The sequence below is a fragment of the Panicum virgatum genome, chromosome 7N (genome assembly GCF_016808335.1).
Source record: "Panicum virgatum strain AP13 chromosome 7N, P.virgatum_v5, whole genome shotgun sequence".
In the NCBI taxonomy this organism is placed as follows: domain Eukaryota; kingdom Viridiplantae; phylum Streptophyta; class Magnoliopsida; order Poales; family Poaceae; genus Panicum; species Panicum virgatum.
In genome coordinates this window covers 31,924,554-31,942,611 of record NC_053151.1, presented here as the reverse complement: position 1 = coordinate 31,942,611, position 18,058 = coordinate 31,924,554, and the positions used below count along the sequence as shown (strand labels likewise).

Below are 18,058 nucleotides of genomic sequence, written 5' to 3'. Positions count from 1 at the left end.
CTAAACGGCTAGGCGTCGCCGGCTAGCTCCCAACGGTGTGGTGAGCTACGGCAAGTATGTGCGGATGTAATCTTGCCCCCTTTGTGGAAAGGATCAAAATAGTGAAAAGGAGGAGTGGTTAAAAAAGACCCAACTCACGGGATAGAGTTGAAAGACACTCACACCCAACGAGTTCCTCAATGGAGACATAGGATTCATGTTGGTGAATTTGAACTTCGGAAAATATATCCTTGTGTCTCCATCTTGATTTGCCTCGCTACTTGTTACTCTAGTTTTACTTTGTGTTTCCGCCAGATCTACTTGGTTGTGTTGTTTCTGTGTGTGCAGGTGATTGAAATATACTTAACATCATCTGCTAAAACACTACTCTAAGTTACATTTGTGCTAGATTTAAAGAAGGGGAGAACTCGGATTTTTGGGATAGGTTCTACACAGGACCGGTCTGACCGGTCACTCCAACCGGTATGACCGGTTGCCTGTTATTTTCATCCACTAAGTCTTAGACCGGTCTGCCTAACCGGTCTGACCAGTCAGTATACCGACAATTGTTTTAAAGTACTGTAATTTGCAGAAAATTAGAAATGCCTATTCACCCCCGCCCCCCTCTAGGCGACATTCAAGGTTCTTTTAGTAAAGTGCATTTATTACGTAAAGACTACTTTTTCACCACATTGTGGATGTCCTAAGAAACAAATATCAACTTATCTCACTCCCATCTACTCTTTCTCTACATCTTTCTCTTTCCTTCTCTTTCTCCATGTCAGCTCACTACTTCCTACTTTTACCATGAATATTAAGGATTTTGCAATAGCTATTGCCTAGTGTGAAGCCGGCAATAGCTTAGTGGTGGACTCTATTCATAGTAGGCATCTCAGGTGTCAGGAACAAAACTAAGTTTGACTCAGGAGTCAGGACAAAACTAAGTTTGGCTCAGGACTCTATTCACAGTAGGCATCTTCTCCTCCCTCCAGAAGAAGGTATCTCTCAGGAGTCAGGAACAAAACTAAGTTTGGTTCGGCACCAAAAAGTTTACTATAGTAGTCAACTGCAAGCTTAAGTATGCTAGGAGTATTTTCCAGGAGGCCACCAGGGCCCTCAAGGGAATTGATGGCCTTCTTCCTCCTCCTCTGGTTAGCTACAGCATGGAAGTATACCGTATTCATATCTTCCTCTTTTAACATTTATATCTCTCGACCTTTATCTTGTTGTGATCTCTTCCATCCTCCTGATGCCCTCTACCTCTTCCGAAGTCTTTCCCATCTCCTCTTTTTATACCATAGTTTATAGAGCCATTCTCATATTTGTTATCTAAAAGGTCACCTTTTCTCATATTTGTTATCTAAAAGATCAACTTCTCTTCAAGTTTCTGCTTCTCCCTCCTAATATATCAGCATCTACATTTTCTGCCCAGCCCCTCACCTTTTTCCTTAACAGCCTGACTTGAATTGCCAGACATGTGCAATTTTTTTTTGGAAAATTATCTTGAGATACAATAGAATTCGTTGGATATCAAACATATGCTGCAGGTGGAAATCCACGAGCAAATTTGGATATATGATGAGGAGAGGAGATCACGACAGCTCACAAACGTAGCAACAAAAATTCATGGCTAGCCACTTGTCGCGTTCAGCCATCGCCCAGAATGAGAAGGCAACAAAAAAACGAACGAAAATGACCAGCAAGCTGTCGTCGGCCTCTCGATTGGCTGCGTGGTGCACAGCAGCAGCGGCACCACTGGGTGGGCCCCGCCGCCATCTACCAACAAACCAGAAACCAGTCTCGATTCCACCGGAGGAAGAGGAGACACCCGGAGAGGGAGAGGGGCATCAGGGCAGGCATGGCGGCGGCGTCGCCGATGTGGGTGTTCGGGTACGGCTCGCTGATCTGGAACCCCGGCTTCGCCTACGACGCCCGCGTCGTTGGCTTCGTCCGGGACTACCGCCGCGTCTTCTACCAGGGTAACACCTCCTACCCACCCGCCTGCCGGGGGCGCGCAATCGCCGGCCTCTTCGTGCCCGCCCTCAGTTTCCTTTGGCCGCCGGACAGGGAGCACGGACCACAGGGGCACGCCGCAGTTCCCCGGGAGGACCGTCACGCTCGAGCACCATCCCGGAGCGACTTGCGTACGATCCTCTTCATCTCTGCTACTGTACTTGCTAAGAACAACCTGATTAGGGATGCGATAAGATTTGGAAGTACAACCAAATTAATTATTAAAGTCACAGCTACCTGCAAAAGCTTTTTCATGCATTCGTTCAGGCATTCATTTTGCGACTGAATCTCTCTATTTACCATCTGCAGTGGGGAATTGCCTACAAAATAAGGGAGGAGGATAAGCAGACAGCTTTGGAGGCAAGTTTTTTTGCAAGTCAGCCAGATACGTTCTGTTTGCCAATACTGATCACAAACAACTGTTTCATGATGACACTCATTTCTTTGATGATGGTGTTACTTACCGGTCATAATAATGGAAATAAACAGATTGGTTGATGCCCACCATTCATATGTTCTTTTCTACAGTCTCCAGATATTATGATTTAAGTCATGAACGAGTATGAAATTACCTTATATATGAACTTTGATGTGTTTATCTTGATGGTATTTCATATTTGTAGCAGTAAGTCTCTACAGAAACTGATTTTGTGTTGCTTACCTTGCTTCTACTGGCATTTACCTTCAGATTTGAATTGCAGTATCTAGAAGTCAGAGAGAAGCAATATGATGAGAAGATTCACCTTGATTTGTATACGGTAAGATATTGTAACTGTACCTATTTCCCTTTCTGACAATGTTCCACATGTATGTAACTACTCATAAGTTGTAATAACTTCCAGGACTCATCACCCAAAGTACCAGCAGTAGAAAATGTAACGGCGTAAGTGGTCCCGAATTTCGAATAAGCATTTCATACATACCAAAAAATTTCACTGATGGAGCTGAATACATGGATAACAGATACTTAGCCACAACGAATAAGGAGAGCAACAAAAACTATCTTGGTCCTGCGCCTCTAGAAGAAATGGCCAGGTATGACATGCCATTAGCTTTCGCATTACTAGATTGTGCAACTGAACCTGTTGTTTACTTATGGAATAACTTGTGCCCTTTCTCTAAGAAAACTTTTGCTGTGTTTAGGCAAATTTACCTTGCTGAAGGCCCATCTGGACCTAACAAAGAGTATGTGTTCAAACTTGAGGATGCCTTAAATAAACTAGGTGAGTATAACAAGGGTTTACTCTTTTATAGATTTTGTAAGAACAATTTGAAGCATGGGTTTCAAAGTTCAAATATTTGTTGACAGGAGTTGTAGACCCACATGTCCAGGAACTGGCGAATGCTGTGCGTGAGTATTCAGATGCCAAGTTGTCCAAGTAAAAAAAAAAAATCACATTTCCCCCTTCTTTGAGGGTAAAGATTTCAGAAGAAAGTCAAAATTCATTCATGCTCAAACATCACTATGTTCTTGTAAGCTGCTTGTTATGTGGCTACCTTGTGACTTGTTATTCCTGTGACAGCCTGCCCGTCCATGAAAACTAAATTTTCTAGCTATCTACTTCCAAGAAGCAATAACAAGAGAAGGCAAAAAAAAAGGAAGAATGGACCCAAAAAAATGATGCGCTATTATTATGCTATAAAATGCTAACGTTCTTGTAAAAAATTTCTAGGTCTGTCCAGCGTTAGAAAAAATGGATTTCGTAAATTGACCAGAATTCGGAAATGTTAGATCTTTTTTCCCAATGATTGTTTTCTCCTTTTTTTTCGCCTCTGGTTGATGAAAATTGAAAGAAATTACACTGGTCTACGTAGTTCATAAATTTCAGGCAAAGGCTATGACAGACCATCATCTGTATCTAATCTCCCACCCAATGTGCAATTTGGCTAAAATTCTCCGCACGGAGTACAAGATCAAGTCCCAGTCCACGTGGAGCCTATCTACGGCATGGATTCGCAGCTGGCCTTGGCGAAGGTGATCTTTCCCCGGCGCAGGTTGTAGAGGACGTGCATGTTCTGCTGCTGGAAGTTGCCCAGGATGGACACCCCGCTGGTCTTGCCGACCATCAGGCACATCGTCCGGCCGTCCTCCACGAACAGCCGGTCCCTCTCCAGCTCCAGCCATCGCCCGTCGAAGGACAGCGACACCGTCGGCACGTACACCCGGTCCATCCCCACCCCCTCCGGCAGGATGAAGCAGAGGTCCAGCGGCGTGGCGCGGGGCAGCCGGAGCTCCTCCTCCAGGTCGTCCGCCAGCTCCTCGTACAGCGACGCCTCCAGGAACGAGATCGTCGACGCGATGTCCACGATCATCCCGTACGCGTTCGCGCTGCCGCCGCTGCCGGCGGGTGCGGCTCCTCTTCTAGCCGTGGGCGGCGGCGCCATGGCCTTGACCATGCGCGGAGTCTGGTCGCCCACGGCGAGACCGTCGAGGTTGAGGTAGTAGTAGGACGGGTAGCGCGTGCTGGACGACATGGTGATGGTGACCCGGTCCGACACGTTCCGGACGGCGTCCGCGGCCGCGCCGAGCACGAGCTTTCCGGGCGTCCGCGACACAGGCGGCGGCAGGCAGTACATGAACCGGCGCACGGAGAGCTGGGACACGAGCGAGAGCGACCCGCGGCCGAGGCCGACGAGCCCGGACGCCTGCGCCGGAGGGCCCCCGGCGCTGGAGTCGCTGCAGCCGAAGACCACGCCGTGGAACACGTCGCTGCCGACGGCCAGCTTGTCGATGGCCAGGGTGCCCCTGGTCACGCCGTTCCCGCTGTACTTGTACGTGTACTGGCACGCGTCGTCGTCCTCGGAGCGGCACCTGCAGCGCGCGCGCACAGCCAGAGGAATCGAAGGTGTTTGTCAGTGAGCAAGCGAGTGTGAGTTGTTCCGCCCATTTACACGCAACGCAATGCGGCACGTGCCTGTGCTCGTCGAACTGGATGCACGTGTCGCTGCTGCAGGGCACGACGGCGTAGGAGGAGGAGAGCCTGGGGTTGAAGACGGGGTCGAGCTGGCGGTAGCAGCTGACGCAGGGCTGGCACTGCATCCAGACGAGGTCGGTGGCCGTGTCGATGGCCGCCGAGAAGAAGTGCTGCGGCGTGCCGATGCCGAGCTTGACCAGGTACTCCCCGCCTCCGGCCACCACCGGGGCGGAGGCGGCGGCGGAGGAGGAGGACCTGCGCCCCCCGTCCGCCGCGGTCGCCGCGCCGCCGCCGCCGCCGGGGCGCGGCACGACGACACCCGGGCGGTCGAGGCTGCGCTGCACGGCGCGGCGGATGAGGTCGTGGCCCGTGAGGTTGGCGTCCACTCGGGCCAGCTCGAGGCGCACCGGCGCCGGGAGCACCGGGAGGGCGAGGAAGAGCAGGAACAGGAGCACCAGCAGCAGCTCCATGTCCATGGCGGGCGAGGCTACGCTGCGCGTGCGCGAGCGCGGAGGCTGGTGCTCGTGTGCGGCATGTGTCCCGTGCTTGATGGCGAAAGGGGTCGAGTAGATAAGCGGCGGCGGCTTGGCTTTGGTTTCCTCGGCCCCGGCCATACAAAGGAGGTGGTGTGGCAAAGGCGAGCTGGTTAGTGTTAGCATCGCATCGCGTCGCGCGCGGCATGGCATTCTTGTGTTCCTTCTTTTTTGGGGGTGCGCGTGTGCTGCTCGGTGAAGGGCCTGGGCATGACACGATGGCGAGCAGTGATGGGCCTTGGCTGCACCACCACGATTCTAGACTAACGGGCCGGCGGGTGAAGGCGCCCCTGAGTGGCCCATTTAGCCGGAGATGCTGCTGGACTAACTTCAGATGAATGTCCTCGTTTCTACTACACGTGCTGAATCACACCGATCTTAAAGCAATTGAGAAACTTCGTGGACCTGTTTGAAAACGCCGGGGCATCGCAAGTCAATTTGAAGCCAAGCAGCTCATGGACTAAATGGGTCTTCGTCTCCATCCTAAATCTCCCTTCTACTTTCTCAATCATCCCCAGGGATGAATGTGTACATTGTTATTGTTAGTGTCTGAATTATATTGTAATCTTTATTAAAAAAAGCAATTCAACCCATTGTTCCAACAGACAAAAAATCAGCGTGTCATGAACGAACATGATGATATCTACAAGTAGGCATCGATTCACTGACCGGTAACCACCCCATCGTCAAGCTCAAGCGAAGACCAATCAATCGCCCATCCAATACAACCACACATGTACAGGTAGTCAGGCACGCGTACGGCTGCGAGTCCGGCGGCTCACAGCTTGCCGCACTGCACGGGCGCGAACGAGAGCGTGTTCGCGGCGACGTCGTACACGAACTGGAAGTTCTGCTGCTGGAAGTTGCCGATGATGGAGAGGCCACTCGACGGCATCACCGTCAGGCACAGCGCGCCGGACGCGGAGTCGAGCACCATGTAGTTCTCGGCGGGGAGGTCCAGGTCCGCGCCGCCGTCGAAGTGGAGCACCAGCTTCGGCACCCGCACCTGGTCCACGCCCTTGGCGGGCGCCTGGAAGCACAGGTCCAGCCCGATCTCCGACGCGTCGGCGACCGGAAGGGACATCTGCGCCACGAACGCCTTCCTCAGCGCGCGGTAGCCCGGCGCCTCCAGGTACGTGATGGAGGTGCCGGAGTCGACGATGACGCCGCCCGTGCCGTCGTCCTGGATCGCGAACGCCGAGCTCGGGAGGGTGATGCGGGCGGACCCCACGGTGAGGCCCGTCAGGGTCACGTAGTAGAAGGACGGGTGGCTTGGGTTCTTCACCAGCGGGGTGCTCTGCACGGGCGCCGTGGCCGCGCTCTCGGCGATGCCGGCGGCGGAGCCCAGGAGCAGCGGGCTCTTGCCGGTGTCGTCCAGGGAGGTGAGGCAGTAGGAGAACTTGTCGAGGCCGAGCTGGGAGACGAGCGACAGCGGGCCGCGCCCGAGCCCCACGAGCCCCGCGCCCTGCGAGAACCCGTCGCCCTCGTTGGTGTCCCCGCAGCCGAACGCCACGCCCGGGAGCTTGGACTTGGCCAGCGTGAAGGTCTCGGTGGCCAGCACCCCGCGCGTCGACGAGGCGTCGCCGTAGGTGTAGGCGTACCCGCACCGGGACGCCGACGTGCAGCTGGAGGTGGGCAGGTCGCCGCACAGGTCGCTGGAGCACGGCACGGGGGCGTAGGTGGAGGACGCCGAGGGGTCGAACACCGGCGTGCTCTGGTTGAAGCACTCCCCGCACGGCTTGCACTGCGTCCACACCAGGTCGCTCCCGGTGTCCACGATGGCCGCGTACGGCAGCGCCGGCGTGCCGATGGCCAGGTCCATCAGGAACTCGCCGTTGCCCGCGTGCACCGGCACCTGCAGGTCGCCGCCCGCCGCGGCGGCGGCCTTGCTCGACGACATCGGCGCGCCGGTGGCCCGCGCGACGAGCCTCGACATGCGGTGGCGGCTCCGGCGCGCCGCCCGCTGCAGCAGCTGCAGCCGCGAGTAGTTGCCGTGCGCGTCGACGTGCGTCAGGCGCACGCGCAGGCCCTTGGCGGTGTGGGGCGGTGTCGCGGCGGCGGACGGGGCGCCCGTGGCCGCGGCCACCACGGCCACCAGCAGAAGCAACCGCGCTGCTAGCGACTCCATCTTTTCGCTTGGAAGGGCAAGAGAGAGAAAGGCAGTGTGGGCTTGATCGATTCTTCTTCCATTGGACGGAGGCCGGACTTATACTTGTGTGATCACGAATATTCAATTGCCGTTTGGTAGTTACAGTTAGGTTTGCTCTACATGACCATTTTATGCAAATAAATGGTGGCGATAATCGGATCGTGAACAAGTGTACAATACAAAGCTCGAACAAGAGAACACGTACGACAGGAAAGTAGAGAGAGAGAGAGAGAGAGAGAGAGAGAGAGAGAGAGAGAGAGAGAGAGAGAGAGAGAGAGAGAGAGAGAGAGAGAGAGAGAGAGAGAGAGAGAGCAGCCGGTGGACAGGAAGCCAGGGCGGCGAAGCAACCGTGAGGGAGACCGAGGTGTGGACTTGAACCTAACCCAACAAAGCTTCTCCTTGGCTCTTGTTTGGTTTCATTTGTACCACTTGATAGCATTTCTCTCTTTGCCGAGAGCGAGTGTGTCGTACCAACGTCCAACGTGGCCTTTTTTAGGTCCAAATGGTTACGAATTTTTTTTGGTCGCCGCGTTTCACTTTAGAACACGTTCTTCGCAGCTGGCTAGAATTTTTGCTTTCGTTATGCGTGTTCTCTAGAAGCAACACCATGGTTCACGTACGTTTAAATCCATACAGGATGTTGATTTGCATACCGGTCTACGTACAAAAGTCGTGCGGCTCTTTTTTGGCGAGGAAAGGGAGACCGATTTGCATTGTTTGACTCGTTTCAAAAGGGGGAGGGAAATAGGTAGCCAACACACAGGTATGATGCCCAAGTTGGTGAGCGACCGGCCGGTCCAGTTGGGGCTTTTAGATTGTTGCTTGGCCCCTGACCATGTTAGTCTACCAGGAGTGGCCTGCCTGCCTCGGTTTGTGTCCCTTGCAAGTAAGCCATGATTGTGAGTGCACTTGTTTGTGGGCGATTAGGTGCAGTGATCAATGATCAAATTGATCATATACGATGGTCTTGTCTACATAGCCCGTGTGCCACCGGTCCGTAGCTAACACTCCATGCATAGAGTGCACTCTATGTGCTCCACGCACCCATCATCCAAATTTCAAAGCATTTAAACGGAGTCCTGCAATTTGTACTAGTTTGCATGGCGATCAGGGGGCGGAGCTGCATGGAGCCACTGGGGTCGCCGGACCCTAATGAAATTTGCTAAAATCGATGGAAAATCACTGCTTACCATTGTTGGTCAACGTGATAGACCCCAACGTTTAATGCATCCGACCCCAGCGGCTTCGGTTTTCTCATCTGGCTTCGCCCGATGACCATGTTAGGTTATGACGGGAGAGGCAGCAGCCAAGACACTTTGGCCACATGTACAAGCCAGCCGTGCATCTTCAAAATCAAATTTTGCAAGTAAGGTGAACAAGTGTGGCCAGCGTGTGGGAGCTTCTTGTGACGAGGGTGTGTGTGATTCGGTGAGCAACAATTCTGAGCGATGGCTGTTCATTTGAGAGTCGTCGATGGGTGTAGGTGAGACAGCAACGTTTCACCTGCAAAGCACATATATATCATGGGGATTTCTTCGTGACGACTGGTCCTACGGATCCGTTACGTAGATCAGCGCCGTCCACCACCTTGCTGGGTCCCCTTCCTTTGTAGCTGGGGCCTGGGGGCAGGTGCCCGAGCCCAACCGTCTGATGTAAGGTTCAGTGTCATTGGAGAATCTTGTGTCACACTACTGGATAATGAGAATTGTTATTGAGGTGTGGTGGTTTGTGGTTTGTGGGGTAGTACCCGAAAGCACTGTGTATGAGCACTCGGAAAGATGATGACCAATCACAAGGCACAGAAACAGACATTGAAGTTAACCCATCAGGAGAGAGCTAGCCGAGCTAGCCTACGAAAAAATTGTTCCACGTGGAAATTTGGCAACCAAAGGAGAGATTCGCCGTACCCGGAGCAAAAGAAGCCACGATAGCAGTATGAAGCATAATTCAAGACCAAGATAATTCCTGTGCAACTTTTCCATGTTAAGCTCGACCATTCTTTTTCCCTTCTTTTTTCTGAAACAAAAAGATAAGCGATGAAAAGCAAAAAAGAAAGACAACCTATTCTTCTTTCAGAGCAACGCAGCCCTATGTGCCCCCAACACCAGACAAGACTTCCATTTGGTGTATTCCTTCTGGGAAAATGAGGAAGAAAAACCCTAAAACCTCTTTTAAGCGGGGGAAATTATCAGCTCTACCCATGAAACCTCCCCCCACAATGCTGAACAAGCATTGACAAAAACAAAACTCCATAAGCTAAGCTAGACAATCATTCCCTGATCGGTTGACTGAGGTAGTTACCAAAACTCGTCAGGCCATAGCTCCAAGTCCACATGTTCTCAGCATGGTGACCACACAGCTACGTTGCTCCACAGATTCAGAGATCAGCCCCTGCACTCCTGAAGCTTCTGCTGCAGCCTCACATTCTGCCTTAGCTACAAACAAAAACGTCCGAAACATAGGAAAAGTTTAGCACCCTATTCATGAAGTAGCTTCAGAAAAACACACAAGTACATTTAAGTAATTTCAATCAGCTAGATCATTAAATGTAACAAGTACTTACACAATCAGCAATCTCCTCCTGCTGAAGAGGTTGAACTACTTCGTTCTCATCCCAGCCCATAGATCTCAGGAGGTTCAGCTCTTCCTCCCCACCGGCTCCAATAGGCTCAAACTCCTGAGCAGGACAGGATTTCTCCTCCCCTGCTCCAATGTGTTCGAACTCATGAGCAGGATGGGCTTCCTCCAGCGGCAAATTGGCTTCGCTGTCAACAGAATTGGAAATCATGGAACTACCATTTATATATGCAGGTTTAACGGGCAGAACATCTTCAGTTTTTTCTGGCTGGGGCTTCTTAGAAGCTACATCTTCTGTGTCAGCAAGTACTGGGGAAGAGTTGGCATCCCTGTCATCAACTTGAATCCCCAGAGATCCCTCATCTAAAACATTATGAGATTCTGAAGTTGGAATGATTTCCTCGTTGTCAGACAAGTGTTGCTGAGATCCCTCGCAAGAATTTGCTTCTTCACATGAACTGCTTCCATTTTCAATGAACTTGAAGGACAAATCAAGACAAGAGTTCTGCTGGTCATCAATCAGGCTAGATGAAGACTCAATAGCAGTGCTTGAACCATTTACAGACTTGCTCCGCAAAAACTCAAAAAACTTGAGCTTGTCTTTTGCACTTGTTTTTCTGTCACCAAATGAACCTTGCACTTGCAGCGGATGCAAAGAACGGCCGTTAGTGCCAATCTTAGGCTTAGGGTTGACAACAGACTTTCGCATAGGTTCCATTGAAGAAGATCGACCTAGAACAGGGCTCACAGGATTGCTGGTGCTGTCTTTGGCAGCAGTATTTACAGTACCATTCTGTTCACGGCTAAGGACTTGAAAGCTGCCTGATTGAGATGGCTTTACGAGCTCAGTTTTGACTGGAGTGCGAATAGAGCTGCTAGATGGCTGTAGCGACAGTTGTGGAGCAACCTTGATAGGACCATTAGACTCTCCAGCTCTTGAACTTTTGGATTTTAATTTATCCAAGGAATTTGATGCCTGTACAGTATTCTGAACGAATTAGTTCAAACAACCATGTCACCAATTCAGCAGATGAGAACATATTTGAATTGAACAGGGAAATGCAATCACAAGAACATTCACATCAATGAAGTTATCTATTGCATTCGAGTGACTATAGGAAATACATTATGATGATCAAGAAATACAGTAATAAACAGATGGTTTTCGGATAAGCGAAAATACTGACCAACTGATTTAGACTTAACAGAAAATATAATCTCGTCACTTTTCAGCTAGCAGGTATCATAATTTAGCCTGAGTATTTCAGTTGCCCACTAAATTTTATGCTATGCGTGGTAACTTACACTCCACAACCACAGAAAACTGATAGCACAAGAAAGATGGAAAAATGCTGCTGCTATATAGCTCCTTTCACAAGAGTTGGATGGACAACAGCGAGTTCACATAAGGAACACTAACCATAATAAGCAGCCACAAGAGATCCAATGGGCTATAAATGGATCGCAATTACTGAAAATAAAATATTACCATCGAAAGTACAACAGCATTGCTTCAATCATGAGTACCAGCTACCACTGGAAGCTAAGTGCTAGTTATGTTTGTTGTATTTGTTGTGACAAAGCATATATAATTTCACTACTAATACAATTTTTTAAATGTTAGCTAATTGGTGTCAACGACAATAATACAGCCATAAAGTCCATATCTGGATGGACTCTGACAAAGCAAATCACAATGTAAGGAAGTTGTGATTAATCAGGAACACAAATGGTACGCAAAGCATATTTCTGGTGCCGTGTATACCTATTTTGGGGACCTTTTATTTGTCCAAAGTAAATTGTTAAAGCACTCCCAACAATCCGATAAGTGAGGTACAGCTGAAGGGACAGAGTTGCTTTCCAATTTAAGTCACTTATGAAGCATGTCCCTTGCAAACTACTAGTTCATATGTGATTTTACAACTTTGAATAGATGTAGGACAATATTCAGGATTCTATAATTTGAAAACAGGTAAATGCACAGATGATATATCCAATTCCAAACATTTTTTTTGAACTAAATCCAATTCCAAACATGTATGTTCAAACAACAAAGCAATCAGTTCTCCAGTAATTTTGCTTGCATAATTGACTGATATAAAGACAGCTCTTAGCGCTCAAAAGGTAATTGCCAACAACTACTAGTCTACTAGGTTGTGGGTAAAATGAAGATTAAAAATAATACAATGGGAAAATCTTAGTTCAAATACATTTATTATGATTGCTCACTAATAACATAGAAATATTATCACATGCTAATGAAGTTAGCAGACAAGGTTGATGAACTAATTAAAAAGAACTAAAATAAAGCGTTGAAGTTGAAGAATTATTTGCACGTAACTGTAACACTTGATTATAAAATACTAACAGCCCGTTTGGATGTAGACATTGGGGCATGGAATTCGGAATTGGTATTCTAGGCATCAAATATCTGGTGTTTGGATGATTTTGGAATCGGCATTGGAAACTTCCCTCAATGCCAACCGGTATTCACTCCACCTGCTGTCCCTTGCCCTCAATACCGAGCCCTTATCCTCCGTATTACGGTGAATTGGCCTCCGCTCTTCTTCCTCGCGACAACCCCCGCCGGCCCGATGCCGCCGAAGCTCCACCCCCAACCTCCGCCGCCTGAACTCCACCACAGACCCCTCCACTTCTTCTCCCTCATAGCCGCGGCCCCCTCTTCTTCCTCACGGCCGCGGCCCCCTCCTTCCTTGCGCCCAACTTCCCCTCCTCGTCTTCCTCGCCGGCGCGGCCACCTCCTTCCTCGCGTCCGGCCTCCCCTCCTCGTCTTCCTCGCCGGCGCCCCCCCCTCCTGTTCTCCCTTGTGGCTGCGGCCCCCTCCTTCCTTGCGGCTGGCTTCCCCTCCTCGTCCACGCTGCTCCCCCACCGTTCGCTCCGCCGCACCCCTCAGCCCCCGAGCCCCTACCTCTGCCATGGCTCTGCTCCCTGGCGCCGCTCCCTCCGGCGCTGCTCGGCTGCCCCGCACCCACTCCATTCCTCGCGCCCTGAAGCCACCACCACGCCGCGCTGCTCCCTCCACCGCGCCCCGAAGCCACCGGGCCGCTCCCCTGCTGCTCCTCCGTGCTGCTCCCCTCCTCTGTGCCGCTCCACTTTGCCGTGCCCTCCGCCGCCGCTCTGCTCCGACCGAGCAGTGGAGAGGAGATGAAGACAAGTCGATTCCCAAATCTACGGTATGCACATCGAAACAAGAATTGGTATTTGACTCTAGTTGAATTCAATCTAGCAATTCCATCTACATCCAAACAATAGTTTTGGTATTGAACCTATTTCAATGCCTAGGCTGTTTTGGTATTGTATCCAATTCAATACCAAGCTCTCCAATGTCGACATCCAAACGGACCCTAAAAGAAAAGCTGAAAATATATGTGTACTAATTGTGTTGTCCTCAATAGGCCATAAGAATTACCAAACAAGATGGAAAGTGAGTCAGGAACTCATATTATGAACATATCCATTAAGTGGCATAGAAGCTTAAGCATGAGTTGGCAGTGGCGCAAAGGCAACAGAGTGGGTACTTACATAAACTTTGTTCGTTGATGGTGTAAGAGGCCTCAAAATGCACTGCCTCAAAGTCCTTTCTTCAATTTTCTGAGCATCAATTGATAGCTGAATAAAAAGAACCATAAACATAAGATTTAGATCAAGAGAAGGGAAGGAGATGCGAATGGGAAAAACATAAACATCATATTGATTAACTACCTGGGGTGTGGTGGAGATCTTTAACGGTGACTGCATCACTGTTTCAGCCATGCTCAGCACACTGCCAGAATTGGAAACTTCAGTCTGCTTACTTGAACCAGCAGGTGATAAAGAAGAGGAAATGGAGTTAATGCTTGGATCGCTGAGTGGTACTTCTGCTAGCACTGAATTCCAGCCTTCAGATGCAGTGATCAATGGTATGTTTTGAATTGGGGTACTAATTCCAGGAGATGGAACTCTACCTATGTCTTGTTTTCCATTTTTGTCCTCAGAACCAAGGTGTGGGAATTCTCGCTCAAAGGAGATGCCACCAGTATCCTTTTTAGATAGATTACCATTGTCTAAACTTACTCCTACTGCACGGTTTGATACGGACACCTTTGAACGGGTACGGTTAAGCCTGTCCTTTTCAGACCTGCATGAGCTAAACGACTCGAAACCATCACGTAGAGGGTCCTCTGGCTGAATCAACTTACTATCCCGGTCACGAAAATCTGGGTCCTTTTCCTGCACCCTTTCCCTGTTGTGCCTTCCAAAACTAGAATAGCCTCTTGATTTCCCTGTACCATCCCGATCATTCAGCCTTGATCCACCAGAGCCTGAACTCCTCTGGGAGGAGGACTGTTGAGAGCTCCGATCACGATCACGCCCTGATGAACGGTTTCTTGATGAAGCACCCCTGCCTTGATCATCTAAAGTCATCCAAGCAAGAGCATCTTATCTTAGTACATAATGTCAGAAAAAAGCATCAAGATGTAAATCAGTGTCACTAGCAAATAATGAACAATTCATGCATATCCATGCAAAACAAGTATTAAACATCAACAGTATGCATTGTAAGAACTAAGAAGGCGTTAAAACAACAATATTTGATGAGAAAAGAAAGACATATCTGTAAACTACATAAGAGATTCCATTGTGTGCAAGAACAAAATATTCCATAAGCATAGAAGCAATATTACTTTTTACTTTCTAATGAGAAAAGAAAGACATTATCTGTAAACTACATAAGAGATTCCATTGTGTGCAAGAACAAAAGATTCCATAAGCATAGAAGCAATATACTTTCTAACAATGTGTTAAATAGCGGGCTATAGAATTTAGCTGCAGGGCCCTCGAAGTCTCAAACCACTATTAGTGCTATTGCCCACTATAGCGCGCTATTTTCTACTGCAGTGATCATAGTGGCAGCTCCGCGAAACCGTTATAGCCTGCTATTTAAAACACTGCTTTCTAATCCGCACAGAAATATAAAAATACAATCCTCATGCTATTAAGACGCAACAAGCAACAAAGTTTATGTATGAGCACACTACGAGAAAACACAATCAATCTCCAACACACTAGTCATAGCTGAAGATACATGCAATGATCTGCCCTAGAACCCATTATTTGACCTTGTACCCATGCATCAAGGCTCAAGCCATCAATGCCGAGTAAGCGACAATTTTCCTGTGTATTGAATTCCTAACTTTTTACCTCTGTTTGTTGAAAGCATAGCCTGGTGATGAATTAGATCACTTAGTTATAAATTTATATTTAATCATTGCTATTTGCTCATCATTTGTTTTGTTTGTGTATATTAGTAGCAGTTGGAAAATCAAGCTTTAGAAATCCCTAGTATTCTCTACACGATACAATAGGCAAGAAAACGTTGGGGGCAATCCAAATAGAAAAGGCACATTAGATGATCATGTTTCAGCCTTTAAGGATGTGATTTATGCCACTGACGGTTGGCGTGCGTTTAAGTGCATTCTTGCATACACAGAGTCGCATGTGTCCCCTGTTCCTAATCCTTAATTGCTCTGAGGAAAAGGTTGATGGATTGCTGCTAGACAGACTGTAAAAGCATCACCAAAACTGGGCTAGCAGACAAGGAAAAGAACGAATACTTTGATCAACCTCCAAGGTTCCAACAAGGCCCCCAACACTCCAACAACAAAATTTCCTTACACATGAATCCCAAACTTCACAATAATCACTGCAGTTACATTGTTACACAACGAACTGAGAAACATCAGTTCCACAATATACAAGGCAAAGTGCATATCCAAAGCAATGTCCCCTTAACAGCTTCCCTTTAATAGTTACCATAGTTAGCCAAACTTCTAACATAAGCACGCAACCGGGAACCAATGAGGCGATTAGTTACATGCAACATAATAAATAGAACACCTCAGCATGCAAACATTGCTTGTATACCACAATGATGGAACAAAACAGTGCAACCGTGGAAGGCTTGTTTTTAGTAGCATGAAATTGTAATGAGGCAGCAAATTCTCACCATAAAACTGAACTAGCTTCCACATGCACAAACAAAAGCCACCACTTGGCATGTATAAATCTAGGCACTGGTGGGATAACTGCCGTATCCGATGTCACAATAAATATATCCGTTACGACTTCTCATCATTATTACTGACATAAATTGCAGGACAATTTTATCCATAGCTCTAGCCACTATAGCAGCCCAAACAGATAAGTAACGCGCGCAAGCTCACCAGCACGGGGCGAAGTTGCAGGGCGGAGGGGTGTGACAGCTACAGGAGCAGGCCGCAGCAGCCATTCCGGCTTCAACGAGGGCTCAGCTCGCTCCATGCCCGTGACGAAATCAGCCGCGTCCACCAATCCAGTCCACCACCACCAGGGGCGGACTTAACGTCGGGCATGGGGGTTCAGTTGAACCCCCCGAATTCTTGGGGAAACAAACGGCTCGTGCACCTTTGTGGATTGATCTTCCGCGCTGGATGATGAAAACCTAATCGGGCCATGCACGGATTGGATTGGATTGGATTGGATTAGATTAGCAGGGTATCAAGTCGATAACAAATCCTCAGGCCCACGAGAACAAAACGAAGTCCTTTGACAATCCGCCCGAGCAAGCTAGGGTTACTCACCACCGAACGGAGAGGAATCGATCCACGCCCGGGTGGATCTCCACCCCCACGCCACTCAAGTACCAGCAGAGCGCGGGGGCGGCGAGAAAGAGGGGGCGCCTCCTCCCGACGAGAGGGGATTTCCGCGGAAGGGAGCCCCTGGCCTCGCAGGCCCGAGAAGGTCCCCGATGACGGGCCGGTCGCGACAATTCGTGGCGGCAGCAGCAGGGAGGGAGAGGGACGAAACACCTCAGGTGGAAATCGCGGCAGCGGCTGCGACGGGGAGGCGGGTCGGTCGCAAGGAGGCGGCGTCGGCGGCGACCCGCGGAGGATTGGGGAATTTCGGCGGGGATTTGCAAGGATTCGGGACGGGCTCGGGCGAGCGCTTCGGGGTCGGAGGGATTTGGAGCGCCGGATTTCGCACGGGATTTTTCCTCCCACGGCAATTTTCTGTGCCTCCGGTGGGTTTGTGAATTTCGTGAGGAGGGGGGGCGCGTGTGTGTGGTGGTGTACTTGTCTGTCTCGGCGGGGGGAGAGAAACCCTAAGCAAACTGTGGCTTTCAGCGCCCCTCGCTTCTTTCTCCTCCCCTCTCACGGTCTCGCCCCTCTCTCCCTCCTCCCTCCGAGTTCGACGACGGTTGCTGACTTGCTGGTTTCGGGTGGTCCATTCCATTTGGGTTTATCTCTTCGTCTGAGCATATTTTGTAGACACTGAGCATATTTTTAGTAATTAGAATTCTTTTACATTTTTGTTTAGTTGAAATTCTAGTACTGTAGAGTTTTTCTGGAGTATGTGCCTAGATCTAGAGAGATGGTAAAGGATTTCAAAAGAGTGATACCATAATTATTTGTTCTTAAAAAAGAGATTTTTGAATGTACTGACAAACATCAATTACGTGTAAACAAAAATATTACAGATTTATAGTTGAGAAAACAATATGAATTGGTAGGTGGACGCAAAGAATGGTGACGACAAATATGAAACAATAGGTTTTGGATACCTCAAAGCATTTTACTTGAATAGAAAATCTTGAAAATATTAAAGGATGCTGTAAAATATTAAAGGATGCTGATACCAACACAAATAATGTGTATGAATTAAAAGTGTTTGCTCGAGAACTTCAACGAATATTAATATGTACTATCTTACTAAGCACTAGGTAATTAATATGAACCGGTAGGTGGAGGCAAAGAATGGTGACGATAAATGTGAAACAATAGCTTCGTTGGCGGTGAGGTTTCGATACCTCAAAGCATTTTAATAAAATGCTTTACTTCAATAGAAAATTCTTG

At 49.0% G+C, this 18,058-nt stretch overlaps 4 protein-coding genes across 7 annotated transcripts; 1 reads left to right on the top strand and 3 right to left on the bottom strand.

The window, feature by feature from the left end:
• Positions 1-1,741: 1,741 nt before the first annotated feature.
• Positions 1,742-3,611, top strand: LOC120682803 (gamma-glutamylcyclotransferase 2-3-like). Its single transcript, XM_039964817.1, has 8 exons — positions 1,742-1,958; positions 2,047-2,123; positions 2,302-2,352; positions 2,694-2,750; positions 2,835-2,875; positions 2,956-3,027; positions 3,136-3,215; positions 3,302-3,611. The coding sequence occupies exons 1-8, from the start codon at positions 1,838-1,840 to the stop codon at positions 3,373-3,375; spliced, it is 573 nt and encodes a 190-aa protein (XP_039820751.1). The 5' UTR covers positions 1,742-1,837; the 3' UTR covers positions 3,376-3,611.
• Positions 3,470-5,867, bottom strand: LOC120682804 (aspartyl protease 37-like). Its single transcript, XM_039964818.1, has 2 exons — positions 4,908-5,867; positions 3,470-4,804 (listed from the first exon to the last, which is right to left on the bottom strand). Exons 1-2 carry the CDS (start codon positions 5,591-5,593, stop codon positions 3,934-3,936), a joined length of 1,557 nt encoding a protein of 518 aa, XP_039820752.1. The 5' UTR covers positions 5,594-5,867; the 3' UTR covers positions 3,470-3,933.
• Positions 5,868-5,982: 115 nt separating this feature from the next.
• On the bottom strand, positions 5,983-7,698 carry LOC120682802 (aspartic proteinase nepenthesin-1-like). The gene has a single exon (XM_039964816.1). The coding sequence runs from the start codon at positions 7,566-7,568 to the stop codon at positions 6,219-6,221; it is 1,350 nt and encodes a 449-aa protein (XP_039820750.1). The 5' UTR covers positions 7,569-7,698; the 3' UTR covers positions 5,983-6,218.
• Positions 7,699-9,400: 1,702 nt separating this feature from the next.
• Positions 9,401-17,441, bottom strand: LOC120682801. 4 transcript variants are annotated; one of them, XR_005678610.1, is made up of 7 exons: positions 16,787-17,391; positions 16,391-16,647; positions 13,890-14,581; positions 13,710-13,796; positions 10,153-11,154; positions 9,891-10,024; positions 9,401-9,605 (listed from the first exon to the last, which is right to left on the bottom strand). XR_005678610.1 is itself a non-coding variant. In XM_039964814.1 (6 exons), the coding sequence occupies exons 2-6, from the start codon at positions 16,485-16,487 to the stop codon at positions 9,974-9,976; spliced, it is 1,917 nt and encodes a 638-aa protein (XP_039820748.1). In that variant the 5' UTR covers positions 16,488-16,647; positions 16,787-17,441; the 3' UTR covers positions 9,526-9,973. The 4 variants fall into 4 exon arrangements, 2 of the variants coding, with proteins under 2 accessions (XP_039820748.1, XP_039820747.1); XR_005678611.1 differs by having other exon boundaries at positions 10,153-11,142; positions 16,787-17,388; XM_039964814.1 differs by having other exon boundaries at positions 9,526-10,024; positions 10,153-11,142; positions 16,787-17,441.
• Positions 17,442-18,058: the final 617 nt, after the last annotated feature.